This window comes from Microcaecilia unicolor, chromosome 5 (assembly GCF_901765095.1).
Source record: "Microcaecilia unicolor chromosome 5, aMicUni1.1, whole genome shotgun sequence".
In the NCBI taxonomy this organism is placed as follows: Eukaryota; Metazoa; Chordata; class Amphibia; order Gymnophiona; family Siphonopidae; genus Microcaecilia; species Microcaecilia unicolor.
The window spans coordinates 327,363,207-327,387,225 of record NC_044035.1 but is presented as its reverse complement, the minus strand read 5'-3'; the positions used below and the strand labels follow the sequence as shown (position 1 = coordinate 327,387,225).

Below are 24,019 nucleotides of genomic sequence, written 5' to 3'. Positions count from 1 at the left end.
TTGAATGTAGTTGCAAAAAAACCTCAGAAAGGCAGTATATCAAGTCCCATTTCCCTTTCCCTTATTTATTTCTGTACAACTTGAGTAGATTCTGATCCTCAGGGACAAGGACAGTTTATGTATCTGCAGAGTGTGCTGAACAAGTGACAAAAAAAACAACAATAACACAGAAAAGAAAAGCGAAGGGGCCACCAGTTCACATCTGGTACCAGTGCCACTGGGAACAAGATGGAAGCTTCAACAAACCAGTCTTGTGAAAGAATGAGGGAATGAACAAACCGACCTAAGCTTTTATAGTTTATTGGAGAATTTTCTGTCCTGCTTTTTGATAAAATAACCACAAGGCAAAGCACGATAACAACAAATATGAAATATAACAAGCAGAATAAAACAGCTTGAAAACAAGGGGCTGATATTCAGCCCGTGGCAGTAAGTGGCTTGCAAGCTGCTTCCAGCCGTGGGCTGACCTAACCCCAGATATTCAGTGCCAGGACATGTGCGGCTCCTGGCATTGATTAACCGGGTATGTCTTGTCTGCTGACCCATAAGTTAACTGGGCACCAGCTGATATTCAGACTAATGTCTGGTTAACTCGCTGCATAAAGTTAGGACATACATTGTGCTGCCTTAACTTTAGATTACTTAGCCAGTTAGTGAACTGAATATCACCACTAACCAGTTAAGTTGATGCTCCGCCTATGCTTGCCCCCAGGCCGCCCCTAACCTAGCCAGTTAAGAGATGGCCAGTTAGCAGTACACGGTTAAGTGCCCAGTTAAACCCCAATGCACACCTCAACCCTTTGTACACATCTTGGAAGCAGCCAGGGTTTTTGACTTCGAGGTGAAGGCATCCTGCTTTCCAAATTGACATTTATTTTATGAGTTCATCCAAATAGCATGTATTATGAACATGTTTTGGGCAGGACTGGGACGGGCTGAAAATTAGGGCGTCCAACAGCTGTAATCGAATGGGAAGAAACATTCAAGCCTAAAAAGAAGGATGTTTTTATTTACACCTGTTCAGTCACAGCTGATTGAGCAGCTGACCACTAGAAGGATTAAGGCATGACCCCTCATGAATCCCCCAGTGGTTGCTGCTCCCTCCCTCTCCCTTGAAAGTGAAACTGGAAAAGAATACCAGTTTCTGTGACAGCTTCAAGTATTATGGACATTCTGAACAAGGCCGAAAGCAGGTCTGAGTAGTAGCCTAGTGGTCAGTGCAGTAGACTATAAACTAGGAGCCCTCCAGGAACAGACGTATACCCATTGTACCTAAATATTCATGACATCTGCAAGCCTGAAGGCAATTGAGGTGATGTACAGTAGGTATTTCCTTGTTCCTGAAGGGCTCAGCATTTAACATTTCTAGCTCTAGAGGCTGTAAGGGTAGATTTTAAACGTCTAAATCTAGAGGCTCAAATTTCTACATCTAGAGGCTTTAATGCTAGAAATCAACTTGGATTTAGTAGCGATCACACAGATGTGGTTTACTGAGAACCATGACTGGGACATAGTTTTACCTGGCTATAATCTATTCAGAAGGGACAGGGTAGGAAAAAAGGGTGGAGGAGTGGCATTATATGTTAAGAATAATATTACGGTGTCAGAATTGCAGGACTTATTGAGTAAGGAAGAAGCACTGTGGGCTAAACTGTTAAGGAGGAATAGAAAATGTACTTACATCGGTGCGATATACAGGCCGCCTTCACAGTCAAAAGAAACGGACAGAGATTTAATTGAAAACAATCACAAGATAGCTATGACAGGGGAAGTACAGCTGATAGGTGATTTTAATATGCCGGATATTGATTGGGGCGTCCTGCTGCAGGGCCATCTAGAAGCAAGGGGATCTTGGATTCGCTGTGGAAAGAACTGTTCCAGCAGTTGGTAGTGGAACCCACATGGGATGGATCTGTTCTGAACCTGATGCTTACAGATGGGGAGAGTGTTTCTGATGTTATAGCGGGCGACGATTTGGCATCTAGTGATCACTGAATGATGTGGTTCAATATTAAGACGCAGGAGGAGAGGGCTTATTCAAGATTGAAGGTTCTAGACTTCAAAAGAACTAACTTTGTCAAGATGGGGGAATACCTCAAGGAGGAGTTAATTGGATGGGAACAGCTGAAGGAAGAGCAGTGGGGAAAACTGAAAGGAGCTATTTTAAAGGTGACAACCCTTTATGTTAGAAGAGTACATAAAAGTAAGAGGAAAAGAAGGCCAATTTGGTTCTCAAATATAGTAGCTGAAAAGGTAAGAGAAAAAAAGGTTAGTCTTCATAAATTACAAAACATTGCAGAAAGAGGAAGACAGGAAAAATATCTGGAAAAGCTGGAAAAGCTGTCAGGAAAGCAAAGATGCAAATACAAAAAATGATAGCCAATATGGAAAAATTGGAGGACAAGACCCCAACCCCCACCAGCCGAGGTCCTCTTCTTCCCGCAAAAGGCTTCCTTCTGTTTCTGACATCAGACTCACAGAACAAAGTCTTGCAGATCAGCTGATCTGCAAGGCTTCGTTCTGTGAGTCTGACGCCCTGCACGTGCAACGTGCAGGACGTCAGAAACAGAAGGAAGCCTTTTGCGGGAAGAAGAGGACCTCGGCTGGTGAGGGTTGGGGTCCCCCGCCAGCAAAGGTAGGCGACGGCGGGTTGGCGGCGGGAGGGAGGGTCAAGAGGGGTGGCAGCGGCGGGGGGGGGGCAAAGTTGGTGGTGGTGGCGGCGGGGTCAGCAATGGCGGGGGTGGGGGTCGGCAATGGCGGGGGGGGGGCTAAAATGTGCTCCCTCACCTCAGGCTCTGGACTCCCCTCCTGCCAAAGTCTGGCTACGCCCCTGGTGTGCACCTTTGTAAAAGACCCACTGAGTGAAGAAATATTTTCTCTGGTTTGTTTTAAATTTACTACTTAGTAGCTTCATTGCGTGCCCGCTGGTCCTAGTATTTTTGGAAAGAGTAAACAATCAAGTAACGTGTACCCATTGCACTCCACAATAGACCTCTATCATAGATCCCCTCAGCCATCTCTTCTCCAAACTAGTCGCTGTAGCCTTTCCTCATAGGGGAGTCGTCCCATCCCTTTCATCACTTTCTTCGGCCTTCTCTGTACCTTTTCTAATTCCGCTATATCTTTTTTGACATTCGCTAACTGAATTGCACACAGTATTCGAGGCACAGTCGCACCATGGAGTGATACAAAGGCATTATAAAATTCTCTTTTTTGGTTTTCATTCCCTAATAATTTCTAACATTCTATTTGCTTTCTGTGCTACCGTTGCACACTGAGCAGAAGGGAAAGGGATATACTGCCCTTCTGCGGTTTTTGCAACTACATTCAGAGCAGTTTACATAATATATACAGGTACTTATTTGTACCTGGGGCAATAGAGGGTTCAAGTGACTTGCCCAGAGTCACAAGGAACTGCAGTGGGAATCAAAGGCAGTTCCCCAAGATCAAAGTCCACTGCACTAACTACTAGGCTGCTCCTCCACTCAAGGTTTCAACGTATCATAAATGATGACACCAAGATCCTTTTCCCTGGGCGGTGATTCCTAATGTGGAATCTTGAATCACATAGCTATATTTTGGGTTCCTCTTTCCTACACGCATCACTTTGCATTTGCTTACATTAAACGTCATCTGCCATTTGGATGCTCAGTCTCCCATGTGTCTCTGATAATGTGCTAATATTTTCAATATTTGTGTGGACATGCACACAAGAAACCATGCTTACCGTGAAACCTTTGTGCACATTTGTCTGGCACACTCCCCTCCCCCCTCCATTAGCCATAGGTTTTCCGCATATAAAATTTGCAAGCCATCAGCTTTTAGCGTGGTGCAGTATTACAGTCACAGTGGAAACGGGAAGCGGCTCTAACACAAGCCTTTCTGCATTAGCCCCTGCGTTAGCTTCACCTATTGAGGTGGCATCAAATGCACTATGTTATCTGACATGTTAACAATTAAAGCACCTCTGTGTTTCACGCTAAGGTGCAGTCCCACCCATTATCCACGTATTCGCCCATTCTCTGCCCTGTTTCGTGTTAGAAGTTAATACAGAAATTAGTACATGTTCACTGCTATGTCATCATGTTAACTGTTAGCATGACATCCACATGTGTCCTGAAGGTGGATCTCAGTTGATCACTGTGTTAAAATCTAGGGTAGCTTCCAGGAGATGCAATTATTTATTGCTAACCTTTCTGTCAACAAAAAATATACGATTTAAGGCCGCCTTCTCTCAATCATTTGTTTTCTCGGTGGTTCGTTATTGGAGCAACCTTCCATTTGAATTACTTTTGATGAAGAATTATTTTTTGTTTTCTAAAGCCTTGAAAACTCATCTGTTTATTAGACCCTGGGGGGGGGGTAACTTCTTAGGCCCCTGTTTACTAAGCCACGCTGTAGGTGCGCTAACGTTTTTAGTGTGTGCTAAAAATTAGTGCATGCTAACTCTAGAGATATCCATAGGAATATATGGGTATCTCTAGCGTTTAGCGCGTGCTAATTTTAGCATGCACTAAAAACGCTTAGCGTACCTTAGTAAGCAGGGCCCTTAGATTTCTCTTTTATTTGTAATTTATATTCTTAATATGTTTTATTTTTTGATTATTTGTAACTTCCTGATGTTTTGTTGTTATTTTTTTGGTTTGCATTGATTGTAACTCACCTTGAATGTATTATATTGAGAGTTGGCGAGAGAGAAATCTTGGATAACATAACATAACACATTGACTATTAACGTGTTAACTTCCAAGTTAACTGCTAATACAACTTAGTAAATAGTTCACGTGGAGGGGCATTTTCGAAAGAAACGTCCAAGTTGCGATTTGGACGTCTTTGCAAAACGTCGAAATCCGGGGGGCGGGGAAAACCGTATTTTCAAAACAAAATGGATATCCATCTTTCGTTTTGAAAATACTGTCAGAGACGTCCATATTCAAGGACATCCTTAAATTTTGATGTTCCTAGATTTGGACGTCCCTAGACATGGATGTCTTTGACTTTCGGCGATTTTCGAAACCAAAGACGTCCATGTCAAAAACGTCCAAATGCAAGCCATTTGAACGTGGGAGGGGCCAGCATTTCTAGTGCACTGATCCCCCTGACATGCCAGGACACCATCCGGGCACCTAGGGGGCACTGCAGTGAACTTCATAAAATGCTCCCAGGAACATAGCTCCCTTACCTTGTGTGCTGAGCCCCCCAAAACCCACTACCCACAACTGTACACCACTACCATAGCCCTTACGGGTGAAGGGGGCACCTAGATGTGGGTACAGTGGGTTTGTGATGGATTTTGGAGGGCTCGCTGTTTCCTCCACAAATGTAACAGGTAGGGGGGGTATGGGCCTGGGTCTGCCTCTCTGAAGTGCACTGCAGTACCCACTAAAACTGCTCCTGGGACCTTCATGCGCTGTCATGGACCTGAGTATGACATCTGAGGCTGGCATGGAGGCTGGCACGAAATATTTTTAAAGGTGTTTTTTGAGGGTGGGAGGGGGTTAGTGACCACTGGGGGAGTAATGGGAGGTCATCCCCGATTCCGTCCGGTGGTCATCTGGTCATTTCGGGCACCTTTTTGTGCCTTATTCGTAAAATATACACGTCCAGTGAAAACATCCAAGTGTTTGTCAGGGACGTCCTTGCTTTTTTCCATTATGGGTCAAAGATTTCCAACTGTGAGGCACGCCCAAGTCCCGCCTTCGCTATGCCTCTGACACGCCCCCTTGAAATTTGGACATTCTTACGTCGGACTGCAATTGGAGACGTCCAAAATCGGCTTTCGATTATACCAATTTGGACTTCTCTGGGAGATGGATGTCCATCTTCCGATTTATGTCGAAAGATGGACGTCCTTGTCTTTCGAAAATGAGCCCGATAGTATATTTGCAGGAAACTCTTGAATACATTGTGAATTCAGTAAAAAAAAAAAAAAAAAACATTTCAAAGACAGAAATAGCTAAAAAGGTATTAGATGACCTTCTTAGATGCTTTCAGTTAATCCTTCATATATAATCAGTCCTATGTCTCTCTTCCCTGCAATGAGTTAATTGAAAACCAATTAAAATGCTTACACGTACAGCTTGGTCTCACACACACTGTTCTGAGGTGCTATGTCACACCACACATCCCTCAGCAAACAGACTGAGAAACACAATGCTGAGACTTGAATCTGAAGAGAGTGTTCTCATAAAGTTGATACCAGATGTCCCTGATTTTTGAGAGTACCCTCAGATTTGTACACTTTGCCAACTGGCTCATTGCCAGTGTTAAATCATGCCGGAAGGCTGCTCATGTGCGTTTACCCATGGCTGCAGAAGGAGGCAGAATTGACACTAAATCTCTCAGCTCCTCATTCTGCCAGTGAGTAAGAAAGATGACCTGCAAGTGAGGACCACCCCTCCCCATGCCAGAGACTAGAGAGAGAATCCTAGCCAGCCCCACAGAGCAGAAAAATAGCAAGACCTCAGAATTAGACAGGGGTGCCCAAACTTCATCAGTTTGTGGCACCCCTCCCAACCACATGGGTCTCTGCGGCACCACCCCCCCCCTAGTCCATATGGGTCTCCGCAACCCCACCACCACCACCACCACATACAGTGGGGGAAATAAGTATTTGATCCCTTGCTGATTTTGTAAGTTTGCCCACTGACAAAGACATGAGCAGCCCATAATTGAAGGGTAGGTTATTGGTAACAGTGAGAGATAGCACATCACAAATTAAATCCGGAAAATCACATTGTGGAAAGTATATGAATTTATTTGCATTCTGCAGAGGGAAATAAGTATTTGATCCCCCACCAACCAGTAAGAGATCTGGCCCCTACAGACCAGGTAGATGCTCCAAATCAACTCGTTACCTGCATGACAGACAGCTGTCGGCAATGGTCACCTGTATGAAAGACACCTGTCCACAGACTCAGTGAATCAGTCAGACTCTAACCTCTACAAAATGGCCAAGAGCAAGGAGCTGTCTAAGGATGTCAGGGACAAGATCATACACCTGCACAAGGCTGGAATGGGCTACAAAACCATCAGTAAGACGCTGGGCGAGAAGGAGACAACTGTTGGTGCCATAGTAAGAAAATGGAAGAAGTACAAAATGACTGTCAATCGACAAAGATCTGGGGCTCCACGCAAAATCTCACCTCGTGGGGTATCCTTGATCGTGAGGAAGGTTAGAAATCAGCCTACAACTACAAGGGGGGAACTTGTCAATGATCTCAAGGCAGCTGGGACCACTGTCACCACGAAAACCATTGGTAACACATTACGACATAACGGATTGCAATCCTGCAGTGCCCGCAAGGTCCCCCTGCTCCGGAAGGCACATGTGACGGCCCGTCTGAAGTTTGCCAGTGAACACCTGGATGATGCCGAGAGTGATTGGGAGAAGGTGCTGTGGTCAGATGAGACAAAAATTGAGCTCTTTGGCATGAACTCAACTCGCCGTGTTTGGAGGAAGAGAAATGCTGCCTATGACCCAAAGAACACCGTCCCCACTGTCAAGCATGGAGGTGGAAATGTTATGTTTTGGGGGTGTTTCTCTGCTAAGGGCACAGGACTACTTCACCGCATCAATGGGAGAATGGATGGGGCCATGTACCGTACAATTCTGAGTGACAACCTCCTTCCCTCCGCCAGGGCCTTAAAAATGGGTCGTGGCTGGGTCTTCCAGCACGACAATGACCCAAAACATACAGCCAAGGCAACAAAGGAGTGGCTCAGGAAGAAGCACATTAGGGTCATGGAGTGGCCTAGCCAGTCACCAGACCTTAATCCCATTGAAAACTTATGGAAGGAGCTGAAGCTGCGAGTTGCCAAGCGACAGCCCAGAACTCTTAATGATTTAGAGATGATCTGCAAAGAGGAGTGGACCAAAATTCCTCCTGACATGTGTGCAAACCTCATCATCAACTACAGAAGACGTCTGACCACTGTGCTTGCCAACAAGGGTTTTGCCACCAAGTATTAGGTCTTGTTTGCCAGAGGGATTAAATACTTATTTCCCTCTGCAGAATGCAAATAAATTCATATACTTTCCACAATGTGATTTTCCGGATTTAATTTGTGATGTGCTATCTCTCACTGTTACCAATAACCTACCCTTCAATTATGGGCTGCTCATGTCTTTGTCAGTGGGCAAACTTACAAAATCAGCAAGGGATCAAATACTTATTTCCCCCACTGTAGGTCTCCTTTTCCCTTTCCCTGCAGCCCCTCCTCTCACACCAGCACACCTTCCCCAAATCCAGCATTGCTCCTACCTTCCTTCTCCTTCCCCCGCCACCGCTGCAGCGCTCGCAGCTTACATTTTCTGGCCGTCCACAATTCGCACAGGCAGTCCGTTGCTTTCCCAGTCTGTCGCGTCCGGCCCTTTCTGATGCAACTTCCTGTTGCAAGGGCCGGACTTGGCAGAGGGAAGTCCCCGCAGTGCCTGTGTGAATTGCGAACGCCTGAAAATGTAAGCTGCAAGCACTGCAGCGGCGGCAGGGGAAGAAGCAGATCTGCGGGAGGAGAAAGTAAGGAGTGATGCGCCGCGGCATCCCTGAGAGTTTGCTCTGGCGCACCAGGGTGCCGCGGTGCACAGTTTGGGAACCACTGGACTAAGTAGATGAAGGAATATTTCTAATTAGCAATGATAGTTTTTTTTTTTTTTGTTACATTTGTACCCTGTGCTTTCCCACTCATGGCAGGCTCATTGTGGCTTACATGGGACAATGGAGGGTTAAGTGACTTGCCCAGAGTCACAAGGAGCTGCCTGTGCCTGAAGTGGGAATTGAACTCAGTTCCTCAGTTCCCCAGGACCAAAGTCCACCACCCTAACCACCCTAACCACTAGGCCACTCCTCCACTCCACCTCCATCTGGGCATGTGTAGGTGAATGATGTAGAGCTTTCAGAAAAGTGGGTGTCTGCTCCCGTGCCTATGTACTGTCAGAGTTCAATATTATACTGTAAATGTTATGCAGAAACTGTGACTGTCTTATGGTATGTGTGACTGGGTCAAATGAAGGTCGTGCAACTATAACTCAACCTACTTCAGTGTCCTTTTTTACCTCTGCAAGTTTCATGAATTGACACTAATTACAGCTCCTGGGGACTTCAGGTCATAAGTTTTCAGAGGGTGAAATTGCAGAAGGAATATTTTAAATTGAAACGAATGTTCAGAGACTACAGCTGAACGCATCATGCCATTAATGAGGCTACATAATACCTCATGTACTCTTCTTGAGGCTGGGGCAGGGTGGGAGCTGGGCTGGAGGGGGAGAAAGGTAGATATTTATCCTATACTGTGTATTTCAATGAACTTATAACAGGGACTCAGCAGGAGCAGAGAATCCCAGAGTAGTGCATGACTGAGTAGCAGCAGCATGAGAAACATCTGATTGAGTTACTGTTCCAGCTGAACTTACATATATAACATAGTAAATGACGGCAGATAAAGACCTGAATGGTCCATCCAGTCTGCCCAACAAGATAAACTCATTTGACATGGTATGTGATACTTTATATTTATTTATTTATTTATTTGCTGCATTTGTATCCCACATTTTCCCACCTCTTTGCAGGCTCAATGTGGCTTACATTATGCCGCAGTGACAATCGCCATTAACGGACTGAGAAGAACAGAGTATTATTACAATTAAGGTACATAAGGTATCAAGAAAATTAGAAGTAAAGAAATAAATAATTCATAACAGATACGTAATACCTAGGATAAAGTATAACGTTAAATAATAACATTATGATTAAAGTAACCAAATTAAAGCGCTCAGTGTTGACTAGTTCTAGTACAGAATTGATGGTAAGTCTTTTATGAAGGATTCTTTTTATAAGTCTCATTGAACAAGTTAGTCTTCAGCGACTTCCGGAAGGCTGTCAAATCGTGCGTTGTTTTTAAGGCATTCGGTAGTGCGTTCCATAGTTGCGTGCAGATGTAGGAGAAGCTGGATGCATATACAGTTGGGGTAGTGGAGGTTTAAGAAAGTGCGTGAAGAACTTTTTGTATTTCTTGCTGGTAGGTCTATGAGGTCTGACATGTATATCGGGGCCTCTCCATGAATGATTTTATGAACCAGGGTGCAGATTTTGAATGTAATTCGATCTTTCAGTGGGAGCCAGTGTAATTTTTCTCTAAGGGGTTTGGCACTTTCATATTTCGCTTTTCCAAATATGAGTCTGGCTGCAGTGTTTTGGGCTGTCTTGAGCTTCTTAATAATTTGGGCTTTACCTCCAGCATAGATGGAGTTACAATAGTCCAAATGTATATGTGTACCCGAGTTTGACTTGTCCTTGCCATTCTCAGGGCACAGACCGTAGAAGTCTGCCCAGTACTCTTCTTGCACTAAACGTTCTGAAGCTAACGTTGAAGCCCCTTAAAATTTACACTCAAGCCCATCCATATCTATTCAGTCACAATCAGGGGATAGACCGTAGAAATCTGCCCAGCACCGGTTTTGCTTCCCAACCAGTCTCCGCTAAGATTCCACTATGTCTGGAAGTAACACCCTTACCTAGACCAGATTATCTCTCAGTAACTCTTCTGCCTGAAGTCTGGGTGATGATAATACAGAGTTTATGCCGTTACCTCCACAGATATGAGCTGCTTGGGTGTGTAAGAAAAACTTCTTCCCCGGCTAGGATTCTCAGTTTTTCCTCTCTGCTCCTTCAGTTATTACACAGACCACAAGACTAAACCACCCCCTCCCAAAATAGTCAGTTTGCTTCATCCTAAAGCATGCGAGGAGAGGCTTAAAAAACTAACCATGATAGAAATATTTAAATACCTCAGAGGCCTCTTTCAGCTGAAAGGAAGCTATGGATCAGGTGGGGTGTAAGATGAAAGTAAAAGAGGATAAACTCAGAAGTTATATAGGGAAATAGTTTTTACAGGAAGGGTGTTGGATGCCTGGAACAGCCTCATAGAGGAAGATGCACTGAAGTCGTCGGTAATTCCCGTTCCCTACCGATTCCATAGCGAATCGGTAGGGAACGGGAATTCACTAAGGAAAGGGAATGCAAATGAGCTAGTTGTAGCTCCGTTGCATTCACCATTACCTTGGTAGCCAGTCGGAGAATCGGGACGTCCCATTCGGTTATGCTCCTCTTCTTGGGTCTCTTCAGCCAATGAAAGCGCATCTAGCTTGCTGGTGTCAGCTACACGCACTCTGATTGGCTGAAGAGACCTGGAAGAGGAGCAAACTCCGGATCGACTCGCAGGTCCCCAATTCCCTTCTCCTCGCTGCTACAGAAGGTGAGCAGCGCCGGGGAGACAAAACTAAAAAAAAAAAAAAAAAAAGACCAGCGAAAATACGTCCCTCACAAGCGCAGGCAGAGTACGTCCATAAAGGACACCCCTCACGTGTTCTTGCTGCTTTTTTTTTTCTTTTTTGCCTTTTTTTAGGGCCCTTTTCCTTTCCGATTCCCTCACAGGAGCCCTAACGAGAGGTGCAGACCTCACGTTAGGGTTTCCACGGTAAGGGAATCGGAAAAACGGTAGTGCATCTCATTATAATGAGCTACAACGGTACTGCAGCTCATTATAATAGCCTTTGGATAATTTGCATTCCGTTTTCGTTGCCTGCTACCGTGACAGGAAAAATGCCCTTGGTGCATGCCCCCGGTAAATTACTTGCGTTTTAAACTGCCTGGAACCATTTTAAAATGCAAGTTGTGGGCTCGTTAGGTTTTGTGCATCTGGCTCTTAGTGGAAGTGGTGGGAATGAGGGTTATATCTGAAATCAAGAAAGCATGGGACAGGCAAAGAGAATTCCTATGAGAGAGAAAAAAAATAGAGTTCAGTAATCGGCATGGATGAGCAGCCTGGATAGGCCATGTGATCTTTATCTGCCCTCTTTTTCTATGTTTCTATGTTTAAAAAAAAAATGTTCTGTAGTTCATGAATGTTCCAAAGTAGCTAAAAAGAGAGGCTGAACTCCCAGGAGGGGTTGTGAATATAATTTCCCCGATATTCAAAACCATTTAACCGACTAGGAGCGGCATCTGACCGGTTAAATGGTACATAGCCAGCTATCTGGCAGTATTCGGCAGGGGATAATCAGCTATCTGTCACTGAATATTGCCGGTTAGCGACTAGCAGATAGCCAGTTATATCCCCCAATAGAACCGTCTGTCCACCGCTTTTTAAAGCCGTTTTAGTGGCCATATTTGGCTGCGTGAAAACGTGGGATATCTTTGGCCGCTTTAAAGATAACCTGCTAGCGCTGAATATCGGCTTAGCCAGTTATCTTTAAACCAGCCAAAAATAAACCAGATATTCAATGTCAGTCACCGGAAATGGCTCGGCACTGACTATCTGAGCTTAGCGCAGACCGTGGCAGTTGGCTGGTCTAACTCTCGCGGTATCAGGCGCCTGAGTTCCCCCCCGGGCAGTTCCCACCTGCCAGTTCTCCCAAGACAATTCCCGCCTAGGACAATTCCCACCGGGTCAATTCCCACTTAAGGGGGACAATTCCCACCAAGGACGTTTCCACCCCTCCCCCGGTCATTTCTCACCCTCCCTAGCCTTGTTTTTTTACCGACTGTAGCTTCTTTCTTGTATCAGGTCCCATAAGTCCTCGTAAGCCATATTGAGCCTGCAAATAGGTGGGAAAATGTGAGATAGAAATGTAACAAATAAAATAAAAATACCCCCCCCACACACACACACACGTGAACTGCATGTCTGGAAAGGTATATATAAAAGATAATGATGGGGGGGGGTTTATAAGGGGGTACTGCCCCCCCAAAATGATCTGGAAGAGGAAAGGGAGGGAGATTACTTGTCCTAATTTGTTTTGTATTTTTTGGGTTATGGGTGGGAATTGTCCTAGGTGGGAATAGTCCAGATGGGAACTATTAGGTGGGAATTGTCCAGACTGGAATTGGAGGGTGGGAACTGTTAGGTGGGAATTGTCCAGATGGGAATTGGTGGGTGGGAACTGTCCAGGTGGGAACTGATCTAGAACCAACTCCCATGATCTGAATATTGGCCCCAATGAGTCCATCAGTATGACACCTAAGGTCTTTAATTCTTTGTCTTTCCCTTAGCTGAGCAGAGTATCCTGCCCTGCAAAAAAGAAGCATTAGAGTGTGGGAAGGGGCCCTGCCTGCTGAACTGGCTCCACTGTCACTACCAGAAGGACTGCGGCAGAGAGTACATGGCCATCAAACTAACATGCTCAAGTGAGTCACTTCTCCACTCCTCCTCCTCCTTCCTCGTGCCTCTTTTTTAATTGTGGTGTACAGCCTGTCAAACTGATCCCTGGGAGTCTCAAAATTCAGATCATTCAGGGCCCCTTTTACCAAACGGCGGTAAAAGTTGCCCTGTGGTGGCATCGGCGTGTGAGTTTGCCGTGCACCAAGGCCCCCTTTTACTTCTGCTGGTAAAAAGCAGTTTTTTTTCTTTTAAGGAAGGAAATGGCCATGCAGTAAGTTAAAAGCTTGCCACATTGGGGGCACAGTAACTGAGGAAGAATTAGGGAAGGCCTTTGGAGAGCTTTGCAAGGTTACACCAAACACTGCTTTACAGGAGATACAATTTCACATTTTGCACAGGGTTCACGTCTCCAGGGCAAAAGGGAAAGCACTGGGGTTGTGGCCTGATGATCAATGTGTGAAATGTAGAGCGCATGTGGGAACATTACTGCACTCCTTTATGGAATGCCCTAAGCTGGGTGAGCTTTGGCAGGGCGCCCTTACACATATAGAGTGCTTGGTGCAAGATGAATTTGAATGGTCCTACTCAGTTACATATTTGGGTAGCTCGATGAATCTGAGAGAGCAAGGGCTGAGTGAGGCCCAATGTAAGTTCATAATAGTGGCCACCATACTAGTCAAAAAGTGTATTCTGATGTCATGGATAGATACTGCCCCTCCCCAGCTCAAAGTGTGGATGGGCCTGATGAGAGAAATGGCTAGCTGGGTAATGAAGACAATACAACCTCATGCATCTCCAGGATTGAAGCAATACCGAATGCTATGGGGTAGAATTCCTGAGGCTGAAGCATTGTTGCTGGATCCCTCGGCTGATAATAATTGAGGAATAAATGATGCTAAGCTACTACTCGGGAGAGGGGAGTGAAAGGAATCTCCAAGAGGAAATCAGAGAGACTAGAATTGCCTGGTTACTAGCAGTGGACAACAGGGGGGGTGGGGGGATGGGAGGGGTGGGAAGTTTAACCATAACCAAAAAGTCAAAGGTGTTTTACATAACTATAAGCCATAGGCGTGAAGTCTATTTTGTGATATACTTGTGTATTGGCTTTCACTTTGTTTGTTGTTGTACCAGCGGAAGTCCCCTTGTAGGGACATGCATTTGTACTTTATCTTGACATTATTATGCACCAAAGACATAATAAAGATATTTTCAAAAAAAAAAAAGCTTGCCACATGCCCATTTCCTGGGGGAGCCCTTACCTCCTCCTATCTAGGAGGCGGTAGGGGTTCCGGCAGTAGCCCAGCAGTAACTCTGCCTGATTACCGCCGGGCACGCCCCCGGTGCTAGAAAATTAAAAAATATTTTCTAGCACTGGAATTTACGGCGGTAGTCAGAATTACCATTGGGCTCCCCTGGGAGCCTGGTGGTAGGGCGAATCGCCAAGTGCCAAGCCGGCACTACCCTTAGCGCCTTTTTGTAAAAGGGCCCCTCAGTGCTTTGTTTGTGGGGCTGAAAAGTTGATATTCTCTTGATCCCTTGTTTCTCTTCTGCATAAAAAGCCAAAGAATGTGAGCACAGCTAGAGTGTGAAGCAGAAGGTATTTACTGTAGATTTTGGTGCTTGTCCTGTGAAGTACAATTTAATATCTGTGGCATTGTCAGAATCAAGGGTGGACAGGAGAAATATGTAGTAGTGATGAGAATAAAGTGGAATTGCTTAACAGTATCTCTGTTCTGTATTCACAGAAGGGCCAGGAGTAGCACCACAGAAAATAAATACATGTAGGAAAGGAAATGAAGTAGACCTCAAAGGATTTTCAATCTTTAATATTGTCTAAATTGGACTATTGAAACATTGTTTATCTGGGATGCCCAAAATATCTATGGAAAAGATTACAAACAGTACGAAATGTTGTGATCCGTTTGGTTTTTGCCCTTCATGAATACGATAGAATAATCCCATTTTTCAAGTTGCATTGGCTTCCTGTCAAAAAGCCAGAATTTGTTTAAACTTTATTGTTCAGAGAACAGTGCCACTCTATATATGTAGACTTATTTGTCTATCATGTTCCCACAAAATATATTCAATGTGTAACCTTACCAGTTTGGCCTTGCCCAATCCTAGAAGCAGCACGTCTGTGAAAAGTTTTTCCTTACTATTCTTTTTTCTAGCGGCTAAGGCGTGGAATTTACTTGACTAGCTATCATGTTTTTCAGAAAGCTATAAAGACTGCCTTGTTCTGTGAATATGTTTTATCTCAGAAATTGTAATTTGTTATTTAGAGGAGCATAATCGAAGGGAACACCCAAGTTTTGCTGAGGATGTCCTCGCAAAACTTCCAGATGGAGGGGCGGGGAAACCCGAATTATCGAAACAAGATGGACGCCCGTCTTTTGTTTCAATAATACAGTTGAGGACACCCAAATCCTGAAATTTAGGTTGTCCTTAGAGATGGTCGTCTCTAGACTTGGTTGTTTCTGATTTTCGGCGATAATGGAAACTAAGGATGCCCATCTTAGAAACGACCAAATGCAAGCCCTTTGGTCGTGGGAGGAGCTAGAATTCGTAGTGCACTGGCCCCCCTGACATGTCAGGACACCAGCCGGGCACCCTAGGGGGCACTGCAGTGGACTTCAGAAATTGCTCTCAGGTGCATAGCTCCCTTATCTTGTGTGCTGAGCCCCCCAAACCCCCCCAAAACCCACTACCCACCACTGTACACCACTACCATAGCCTTTACGGGTGAAGGGGGGCACCTAGATGTGGGTACAGTGGTTTTTCTGGTGGGTTTTGGAGGGCTCCCATTTACCACCACAAGTGTGACAGGTAGGAGGGGGATGGGCCTGGGTCCGCCTGCCTGAAGTGCACTGCACCCACTAACACTGCTGCAGGGGACCTGCATACTGCTGTGATGGAGCTGAGTATGACATTTGAGGCTGGCATAGAGGCTGGCACAAAAGATTTTTAAAGTTGCTTTTTTGAGGGTGGGAGGGGATTAGTGACTACTGGGGGAGTAAGGGGAGGTGATCCCCGATTCTCTCCGGTGGTCATCTGGTCAGTTCGGGCACCTTTTTGTGCCTTGGTCGTAAGAAAAACAGGACCAGGTAAAGTCGTCCAAGTGCTCGTCAGGGACGCCCTTTTTTTTCCATTATGGGTCAAGGACGCCCATGTGTTAGGCACGCCCAAGTCCCACCTTCGCTACGCCTCCAGCACGCCCCCGTGAACTTTGGTTGTCCCCGTGACGGAAAGCAGTTGGGGACGCCCAAAATCGGCTTTCGATTATGCCGATTTGGACGACCCTGTGAGAAGGACGCCCATCTTCCAATTTGTGTCGAAAGATGGGCGTCCTTCTCTTTCGAAAATAAGCCTGTTACTCTTTTAGTTATTAATACTGTCATTTTCGGATAAATTGTAATTCCTAGATAGCTATTCTAGTTCTTAATCTGTAATCTGACTTGAACTTTATGGTATACTAGTAAAAAAGGCCCGTTTCTGACACAAATGAAATGGGCGCTAGCAAGGTTTTCCTCGGAGTGTGTGTGTTTGGGAGAGTGTATGTGAGAGTGAGTGTTTGAGAGTCAGAGTGAAAGTGTGAGTCCAATCCACGCTCCTCTGTCACCTGGCCCCTCCATTCATCCCTATCCAGCAATTCCGCTGTCTCCCTGAGGCCTGCCCTGCAATCCATATGCATCCATGGACATCTGTCCCCTCCATTCATCCCTATCCAGCAATTCCCCTCTCCATGAGTCCTGCCCTTCCAATCCATGCCCATCCATGCTCCTTTGTCACCTGGCCCCTCCATTTTTCCCTATCCAGCATTTCCCCTCTCTGCCTGAGGCCTGCCCTGCAATCCATATCCATCCATGGCCATCTGTCCCCTCCATTCATCCCTATCCAGCAATTCCCCTCTCCCTGAGTCCTGCCCTTCCAATCCATGCTCCTCTTTCACCTGGCCCCTCCATTCATCCCTATCCAGCAATTCCCCTCTCTGCCTGAGGCCTGCCCTGCAATCCATATGCATCCATGCCCATCTGTGCCCTCCATTCATCCCTATCCAGCAATTCCCCTCTCCCTGAGTCCTGCCCTTCCAATCCATGCCCATCCATGCTCATCTGTCACCTGGCCCCTCCATTTTTCCCTATCCAGCATTTCCCCTCTCTGCCTGAGGCCTGCCCTGCAATCCATATCCATCCATGGCCATCTGTCCCCTCCATTCATCCCTATTCAGCAATTCCCGTCTCCCTGAGTCCTGCCCTTCCAATCCATGGCCATCCATGCTCATCTGTCACCTGGCCCCTCCATTTTTCCCTATCCAGCAATTGCCCTGTCTCCCTGAGGCCTGTCCTGCAATCCATATCCATCCATGCCCATCTGTCCCCTCTATTCATCCCTATCCAGCAATTTCCCTCTCTCCCTGAGTCCTGCCCTCCCAATCCATGCCCATCCATGCTCCTCTGTCCCCTGCCCCCTCCATTCATCCCTTTCCAGCAATTGCCCTCTCTCCCTGAGCCCTGCCCTCCCAATCCATGCCCATCCATGCTCCTCTGTCCCCTGCCGCCTCCATTCATCCTTTTCCAGCAAGTCCCCTGTCTCCCTTCCATGACCCCCCCCCCCTTGCATCCATGCTCCTCTCTCTCCCATGTCCCAGCCTGGGCCGCCCTCTTCTTCCCCCCCCTCCCCCTTCGCATCCATGGTGTCGTTTCTCCCCTGCCCTCCCGCTCCCATTGTTTTTCTTTTGTGGCCACCCTCTTCGCTCCCCCCAACATGGTTTTTATTTATTTTTTTTGTTTTTAAATGTACCTCCGTGGTTCCGGCAGCGAAGCGTCAGGGAAGGAGGCGGTGCTCCCGACGTCTAGGTTTCCCTTCGCTGTGTTCCGCCTTCTTTTGACGTCATCCTTGACGTCAGAAGAAGGCGGAACACAGCGAAGGGAAGGCTAGACGTTGAGAGCGCCGCCTCCTTCCCTGACGCTTCGCTGCAGAGCGTTGCGATTGGATGAGTGTCATTGCTCCGCCCTCGACGTCATCACGTTTGACGCGTGGGCGGGGCAGACACAATGCGATCTCACCCCCTTCACTTTTGGCTAACAGAGGCTTCATTCGAACGTTGGAGGTGCGTTTTATATAGAGAGATAAGGGTTAGGTATGTAAATGTAAGAAGGCTGTGTTCATGAGGAGCTAGCTAAATTAAAAGAAGAAAAAGTGATGGGGCTGGATGGGATATATTCAAGGGTACTGGAGGAATTTAATGAAGTTCTAGCAGCTCCATTCTCTGAGTGGCCTCAGAGAACTGGAGAAGTGTGGATGTGGTCTCTTTCCAGAAAAGTGGAAGTAAGGAGAATATGTGCAAATGCTATCACAATCTTTTAAGATGCCCCTTTCAACGTATGATGGACCATCAGAAGATGAATGGTTCACTGAAATAATCCTTATCAATGAACTTGCATCAAAAATCATCATTGGTCCTCACTAATTATTCATGATTTCATTCATCTTTCAACAACATTATTCTAACTCCCAAAAATCACACTTATTTTTATGTGATATCTTTCAAAAAAGTTGAATAATAGGTAACCAGCTGCCGACATGAATCATGTTAAATCATGTGTCCCATAGCAGTTGCTCATTTTCTGTGTTCAATTCTGGTCGCCGCATCTCAAAAAAGATATAGTGGAATTAGAAAAGGTACAGAGAAGGGCGACGAAAATGATAAAGGAGATGGGACGACTTCCCTATGAGGAAAGGTTAAAGCGTCTAGGGCTCTTCAGCTTGGAGAAAAGGCAGCTGAGGGGAGATATGATAGAGGTCTATAAAATAATGAGTGGAATTGAACGGGTAGATGTGAAGCGTCTGTTTACGCTTTCCAAAAATACTAGGACTAGGGGGCATGCGATGAAGCTACAATGTAGTCAATTTAAAACTAATCGGAGAAAATGTTTCTTCACTCAACGTGTAATTAAACTCTGGAATTCATTGCCAGAGAATGTGGTAAGGGCGGTTAGCTTAGTGGAGTTTTAAAAAGTTTTGGACAGCTTCCTAAAGGAAAAGTCCATAGACCATTATTAAATAGACTTGGGGAAAATCCACTATTTCTGGGATAAGCAATATAAAATGTTTTGTACTTTTTGAGGATCTTGCCAGGTATTTGTGACCTGGAGTGGCCACTGTTGGAAACAGGATGCTGGGCTTGATGGACCTTTGGTCTGTCCCAGTATGGCAATACTTATGTAAGCTAGGAATTCCAAGGTTGGTGCTCATGCAGAAGTAGTGTCGGAGTCAAGAGAAAAAGACGCTGACGCATGCGCGTTAAGACATCTGTATTGTCAGCTTTGATTGGTTGAATATTGCCATTCCATTCAAATCATACCCCATTCCACCTCCTTATTTAACCCCCTAGGAAAAACTATTTTCCAAGTAAAAATAAAGCATTGCCCTTATAATGCAGATACATCACCTCCCCAACCATAATACATTTGAAATAGTACAGCACATTTTTTAATCTTCTATTTGATGCTGTGCTGTACCCCAATGTACTAGGGGGGGCCCCGCTTTACCCTTAAATTGCACAAATGTTGAGCTATCCACTGTTGTACGTTCCTTTTGGTTTGCCCAATATACCAAAGACCACATGGACACTGGATACCATAAACAACCTGTTGAGAATTGCAATCTGTTTCAAATCTCAAAAAGAAAGTTTTTCCAGATGTATTAGGTATTGTTATTGTTTGTGTTTCTATAACGTATTGACAGTAAATACAGTTATCACACTTATAATGACCAAATGTCCTGTGGTTAAACCCTGTGAACTGTTTGTTAACCAATAACATCTCTCCTAAATTGTGACCTCTGGTATATGCAAACCATGGTATCTGATTAAACTGTGAATAAATCAAAAGAATGGGTCAATATGTACAAATGAGATTTTTTACATCAATAACATAATGGGTGAAAGGCAATATGCAAATAGTTATCTTCCTCACTGTATACTGGATGCTGGAACATCCATTCTCTTTGAGCATTATATGCTCTCTTGTAAGCTTTATCTTCTTCTTTCCTATCTTGATAATGGAGTTCTTGTTTCTGTATGTATGTATCTTTCTCTTGTTAGTTTCTCTGTTTTGTAATTGATTTTATTGTAAACCTCTTAGGATGTGTATCACATCCTATATAATAAAAAGCACCCTCAACGTTCTGAAGCTGACTCCGTGGCTTCATTGAAGGGTTTGTAACATCCGAAGCTCAGGCTCCATCTCACTATGCTCCGCCCTCGCGTCAAATCGTAATGACGTCGAGGGCGGAAAAATCGCCATGAAAGAATCGCACCTTCAAAAAAAAAAAAAACTCCACTCACATGCCCACAACAAGCACTCAGCGCATACCCTGACGAATGATCTCACTGTCTCCCCCGCAAAAAGACTCGAGTGCCCAAACCAATCGCACCTGCGCAGTGCATACCCTGATGAACAATCATACTATCTCTCCAGCAAAAAGACTCGCGTGCCCAAACCAAACGCAACAGCGCACCGAATACCCTGCCTCCCGCTGTCACTCTCTCTAGCGCCAAACAACTCGCACACTCACAGCAAACGCCCGTGCGCATCCACTACACTCACTGTGTCTCGCCACTCACGCACACCACCAGCTGTCATTTCACAAACTGACAGCCAATACTCAACCATTCCTTTAAAAACAGAGAGGAACAAACGGTGTGGTGATGACAACAGAAACGAATTAAAGTTTACCCAGGTGAGTGGCCAGACTCTGCCACACAGATGCCGCTACACACACACAGACATAAATTCCTTCAAACACCCCCCTTCCCCCAAGCACAAACTCTGTCAACCTCCACACACACACACACACCCCACCACCACCACCCACTCACATCATACAAACACTCTCCAAAGGAAAAACAGCATGTTTCAGACACACAGACAGACATAAATTCCTCCCAACCCCCCCTTCCCGCAAGCAACACACACAAACTCTGATAACCTCCACACCCCCTACCACCACCACCCACTCACATCATACAAAAAGTCAGCAAAAGAAAAACAGCAAAAACAAAACAAACAACACTACAAAAAAAATTGAACATAAAACAAAAATTTCAATTATTCATTACCAACACAACACAATTATAATAAAAATCACCTACAACACATTCATGGCAGAAAACAAATACCTTGCTAGCGCCCGTTTCATTGGTTTCAGAAACGGGCCTTTTTTACTAGTTGTTAATAAACTTGAAACAAGATTCAATTTGCATAGATGTCACATAGACGCTACAATGCATACCCCATATTCCTTGACGTAGGAGTGAGGTTCATTAGTGTCATGACATGCAGAAAACTATCCACTTTGGAGATAGTCCCTCAAATTCTATATATGGCGCCTTAACTTAATTAACAAACCAATCAGCGCCACTAATTTGTACTTAACCAATTAATAGCACTAATTGGCTTTAATTAGAGTGTACGTGCACAACTTTCTAGGCGTACTCTACTTAATGCTGTGAGCTTAAATTCTAATGTGCACAGTCGAAAAGGGGGAGTGGAATGGGCGGTTTGTGGGCATTTCAAAAAAGTATGTGCACTATTATGGAATATGCCTGATCTTAAGCCTGGTTGTAGGTGGCCTAAATAGGTCGCCTAAATTTTAGTCAGAAGAACGGCATGTGAGCATATTCTATAAACTATGTCTAACTTTGCATGCACTGCCACCACTGCATGCAAATTTATCTCATGAATATTCATTGTGGGTAACCTGAAAACCTGACTGGCCAGGGTGCCTCCAGGATGAGGTTTTGGAACCGCTACCTTATTCTATAACATGCATGTGTGCTATGAAATTTAGGTAACTGCAAAGGGGGTGTGGCCATGGGAGGAGCATGGGCAGGTCAGGGCGTTCCCAGAAATTACTACTACTACTTATCATTTTTATAGCACTTGTAGACGTACGCATGCTTAACTGCCATCAGTCAGGTACCGGTATTGACACCAATTTTGGCAGTCATAAGTGCTCATGCCCAGTTAGGTGTGAAATTCACGTTAAACTAATTTTCTATAAAGGGTGTTCCACACAGTGCGCCCTTTACAGAATGCCAACTTAGCGTGGATCGTCCCAGATCCTATCTTTGGGTGCCATTTATTGAATCCAGCCCCTAGTGGTTAGAGTAGGGAACTGAGAACCAGAAAATCCAGGGTACAAATCCTATTAATGCTCCTTGGTAAGTCACCGCCCTCCATTCACATTTCACAAGAGGATTATTAAAAATTACAAGAGGACCTTACGAGACTGGGAGGCAGGGGTGGCCCGACCATTAGACCACCTGAAGCGGGGGCCTTAGGTGGCACTCATCAGGAGCGGCACCTCGGAGGGACTGCATCTTCCCCCTTCGCGGCATTTTACCTCACGGTGACGTTCCAAACCCGGCAGTGGCAGCGATTCCCTTACGCTGCCGCAGGCACCCGCCTCTTCCCTTTACTGCGGCCGTCTCTCTGATGTAACTTCCTGTTTCGTCAAAGGCTCAGGCAGCCACAGTAAAGGGAATAGGGGGGTGCTGTACTGTTTGGGGATTATTGCCAGGTACTTGTAACCTGGATTGGCCACTGTTGGAAACAGGATCCTGGGCTTGATAGACCTTCAGTCTGTCCCAATATGGCAACACTTATATTTTTATGTAGGGCTATATTTGCTAAAAGAGACCAATATGCAGGAGCTTCCTGACTTGAATCATACCCCATGCAGCCCTGAGAACAGCCCTGCCATTATGTATTATTTACTTCAGGTCCCATTTTATGCACTGGGACCTATCTCTCTATATAAAAGGCAACCCCAACGTTCTGAAGCCTCCACGGAAGTTGAGGCGCCCGAGATATCCGGTGTGCCCTGGAGTGTCTGCACCGCCCTCGAGGGCGGAGCTATGACACTCGAGGGCCGAAACAGAAACTGTGGCGAACAAGGCAAGTACCTCGGAGGGACAGAGGGAGGGGGCCCCTTGCTAGCGCCCGTTTCATTGCGTTCTGAAAGGGCCGAAACGGAAACTGTGGCGAACAAGGCAAGTACCTCGGAGGGACGGAGGGAGGGGGCCCCTTGCTAGCGCCCGTTTCATTACGTTCTGAAACGGGCATTTTTTCCTAGTTTACTATTAATATGGCAGCACACTTTTTAGTAAATCCAGCCCTAAGCTTGTAAGCCCTCTGGGGACAGGGACATAGCTACTAATTCTAAATGTAACTTGTCTTGAAGTACTACAGAAAATGCATGAACCAAATCTAAAACAAGGGAACCTAGTTTAAAGCTATCAATTTATTTTTTTATAATTATTGGGAAGTGTCATACCTGCCACCTTTTTAGCAACTAAAATCATGACAGAGATTCACACGCTGAAAGAAAAGCAGAGTGCTGGTGGCTGATGATACTCGATTCCAAATGTTTTCACCAAGTCCTCGTGAAAGGTGTTTTTGAGTCTGTGATGAAAGACATTTTAGGAACAAGGAAACATTGTCCAAAGATAAAATTACAGAAGAAACCAGATGTCAGAGCAATAAAGGATGCAAGATTGGCCCCCAGCCAGAATCAATAAAGAGAAATCTTTCTGGCCAGATGCTTTGCTTGTCCAAATGCTTAACACATAAAAGAACAGAAGTTAGAAGATGGATAGAAAAAAAAAACCCATAAAGCAAACCACTTATCCTTCTGTCAACACCATCAGTAAGGTGGAGGGGGAGAAGTGGCCTAGTGGTTTGTGCAGTGGACTAAAAGCCAGGGTACAAATCCTTCTCTTGATAGCAGTTCTTAGGACCTTGGACAAGTTTGTTTTTTTTTACCTGCTATTTCAGCTACCCACTGAGAATCTCTT

At 45.3% G+C, this 24,019-nt stretch overlaps 1 protein-coding gene across 1 annotated transcript in view; it reads left to right on the top strand.

The window, feature by feature from the left end:
- Positions 1–24,019, top strand: part of LOC115469857 (protein BEAN1-like) — a 70,647-nt gene that overhangs the window by 4,204 nt on the left and 42,424 nt on the right. Inside the window, exon 3 of the mRNA XM_030202580.1 lies at positions 13,050–13,184. Within this exon, the coding sequence (XP_030058440.1) occupies positions 13,050–13,184 (135 nt within the window). The remainder of the gene's footprint in view (positions 1–13,049; positions 13,185–24,019) is intronic.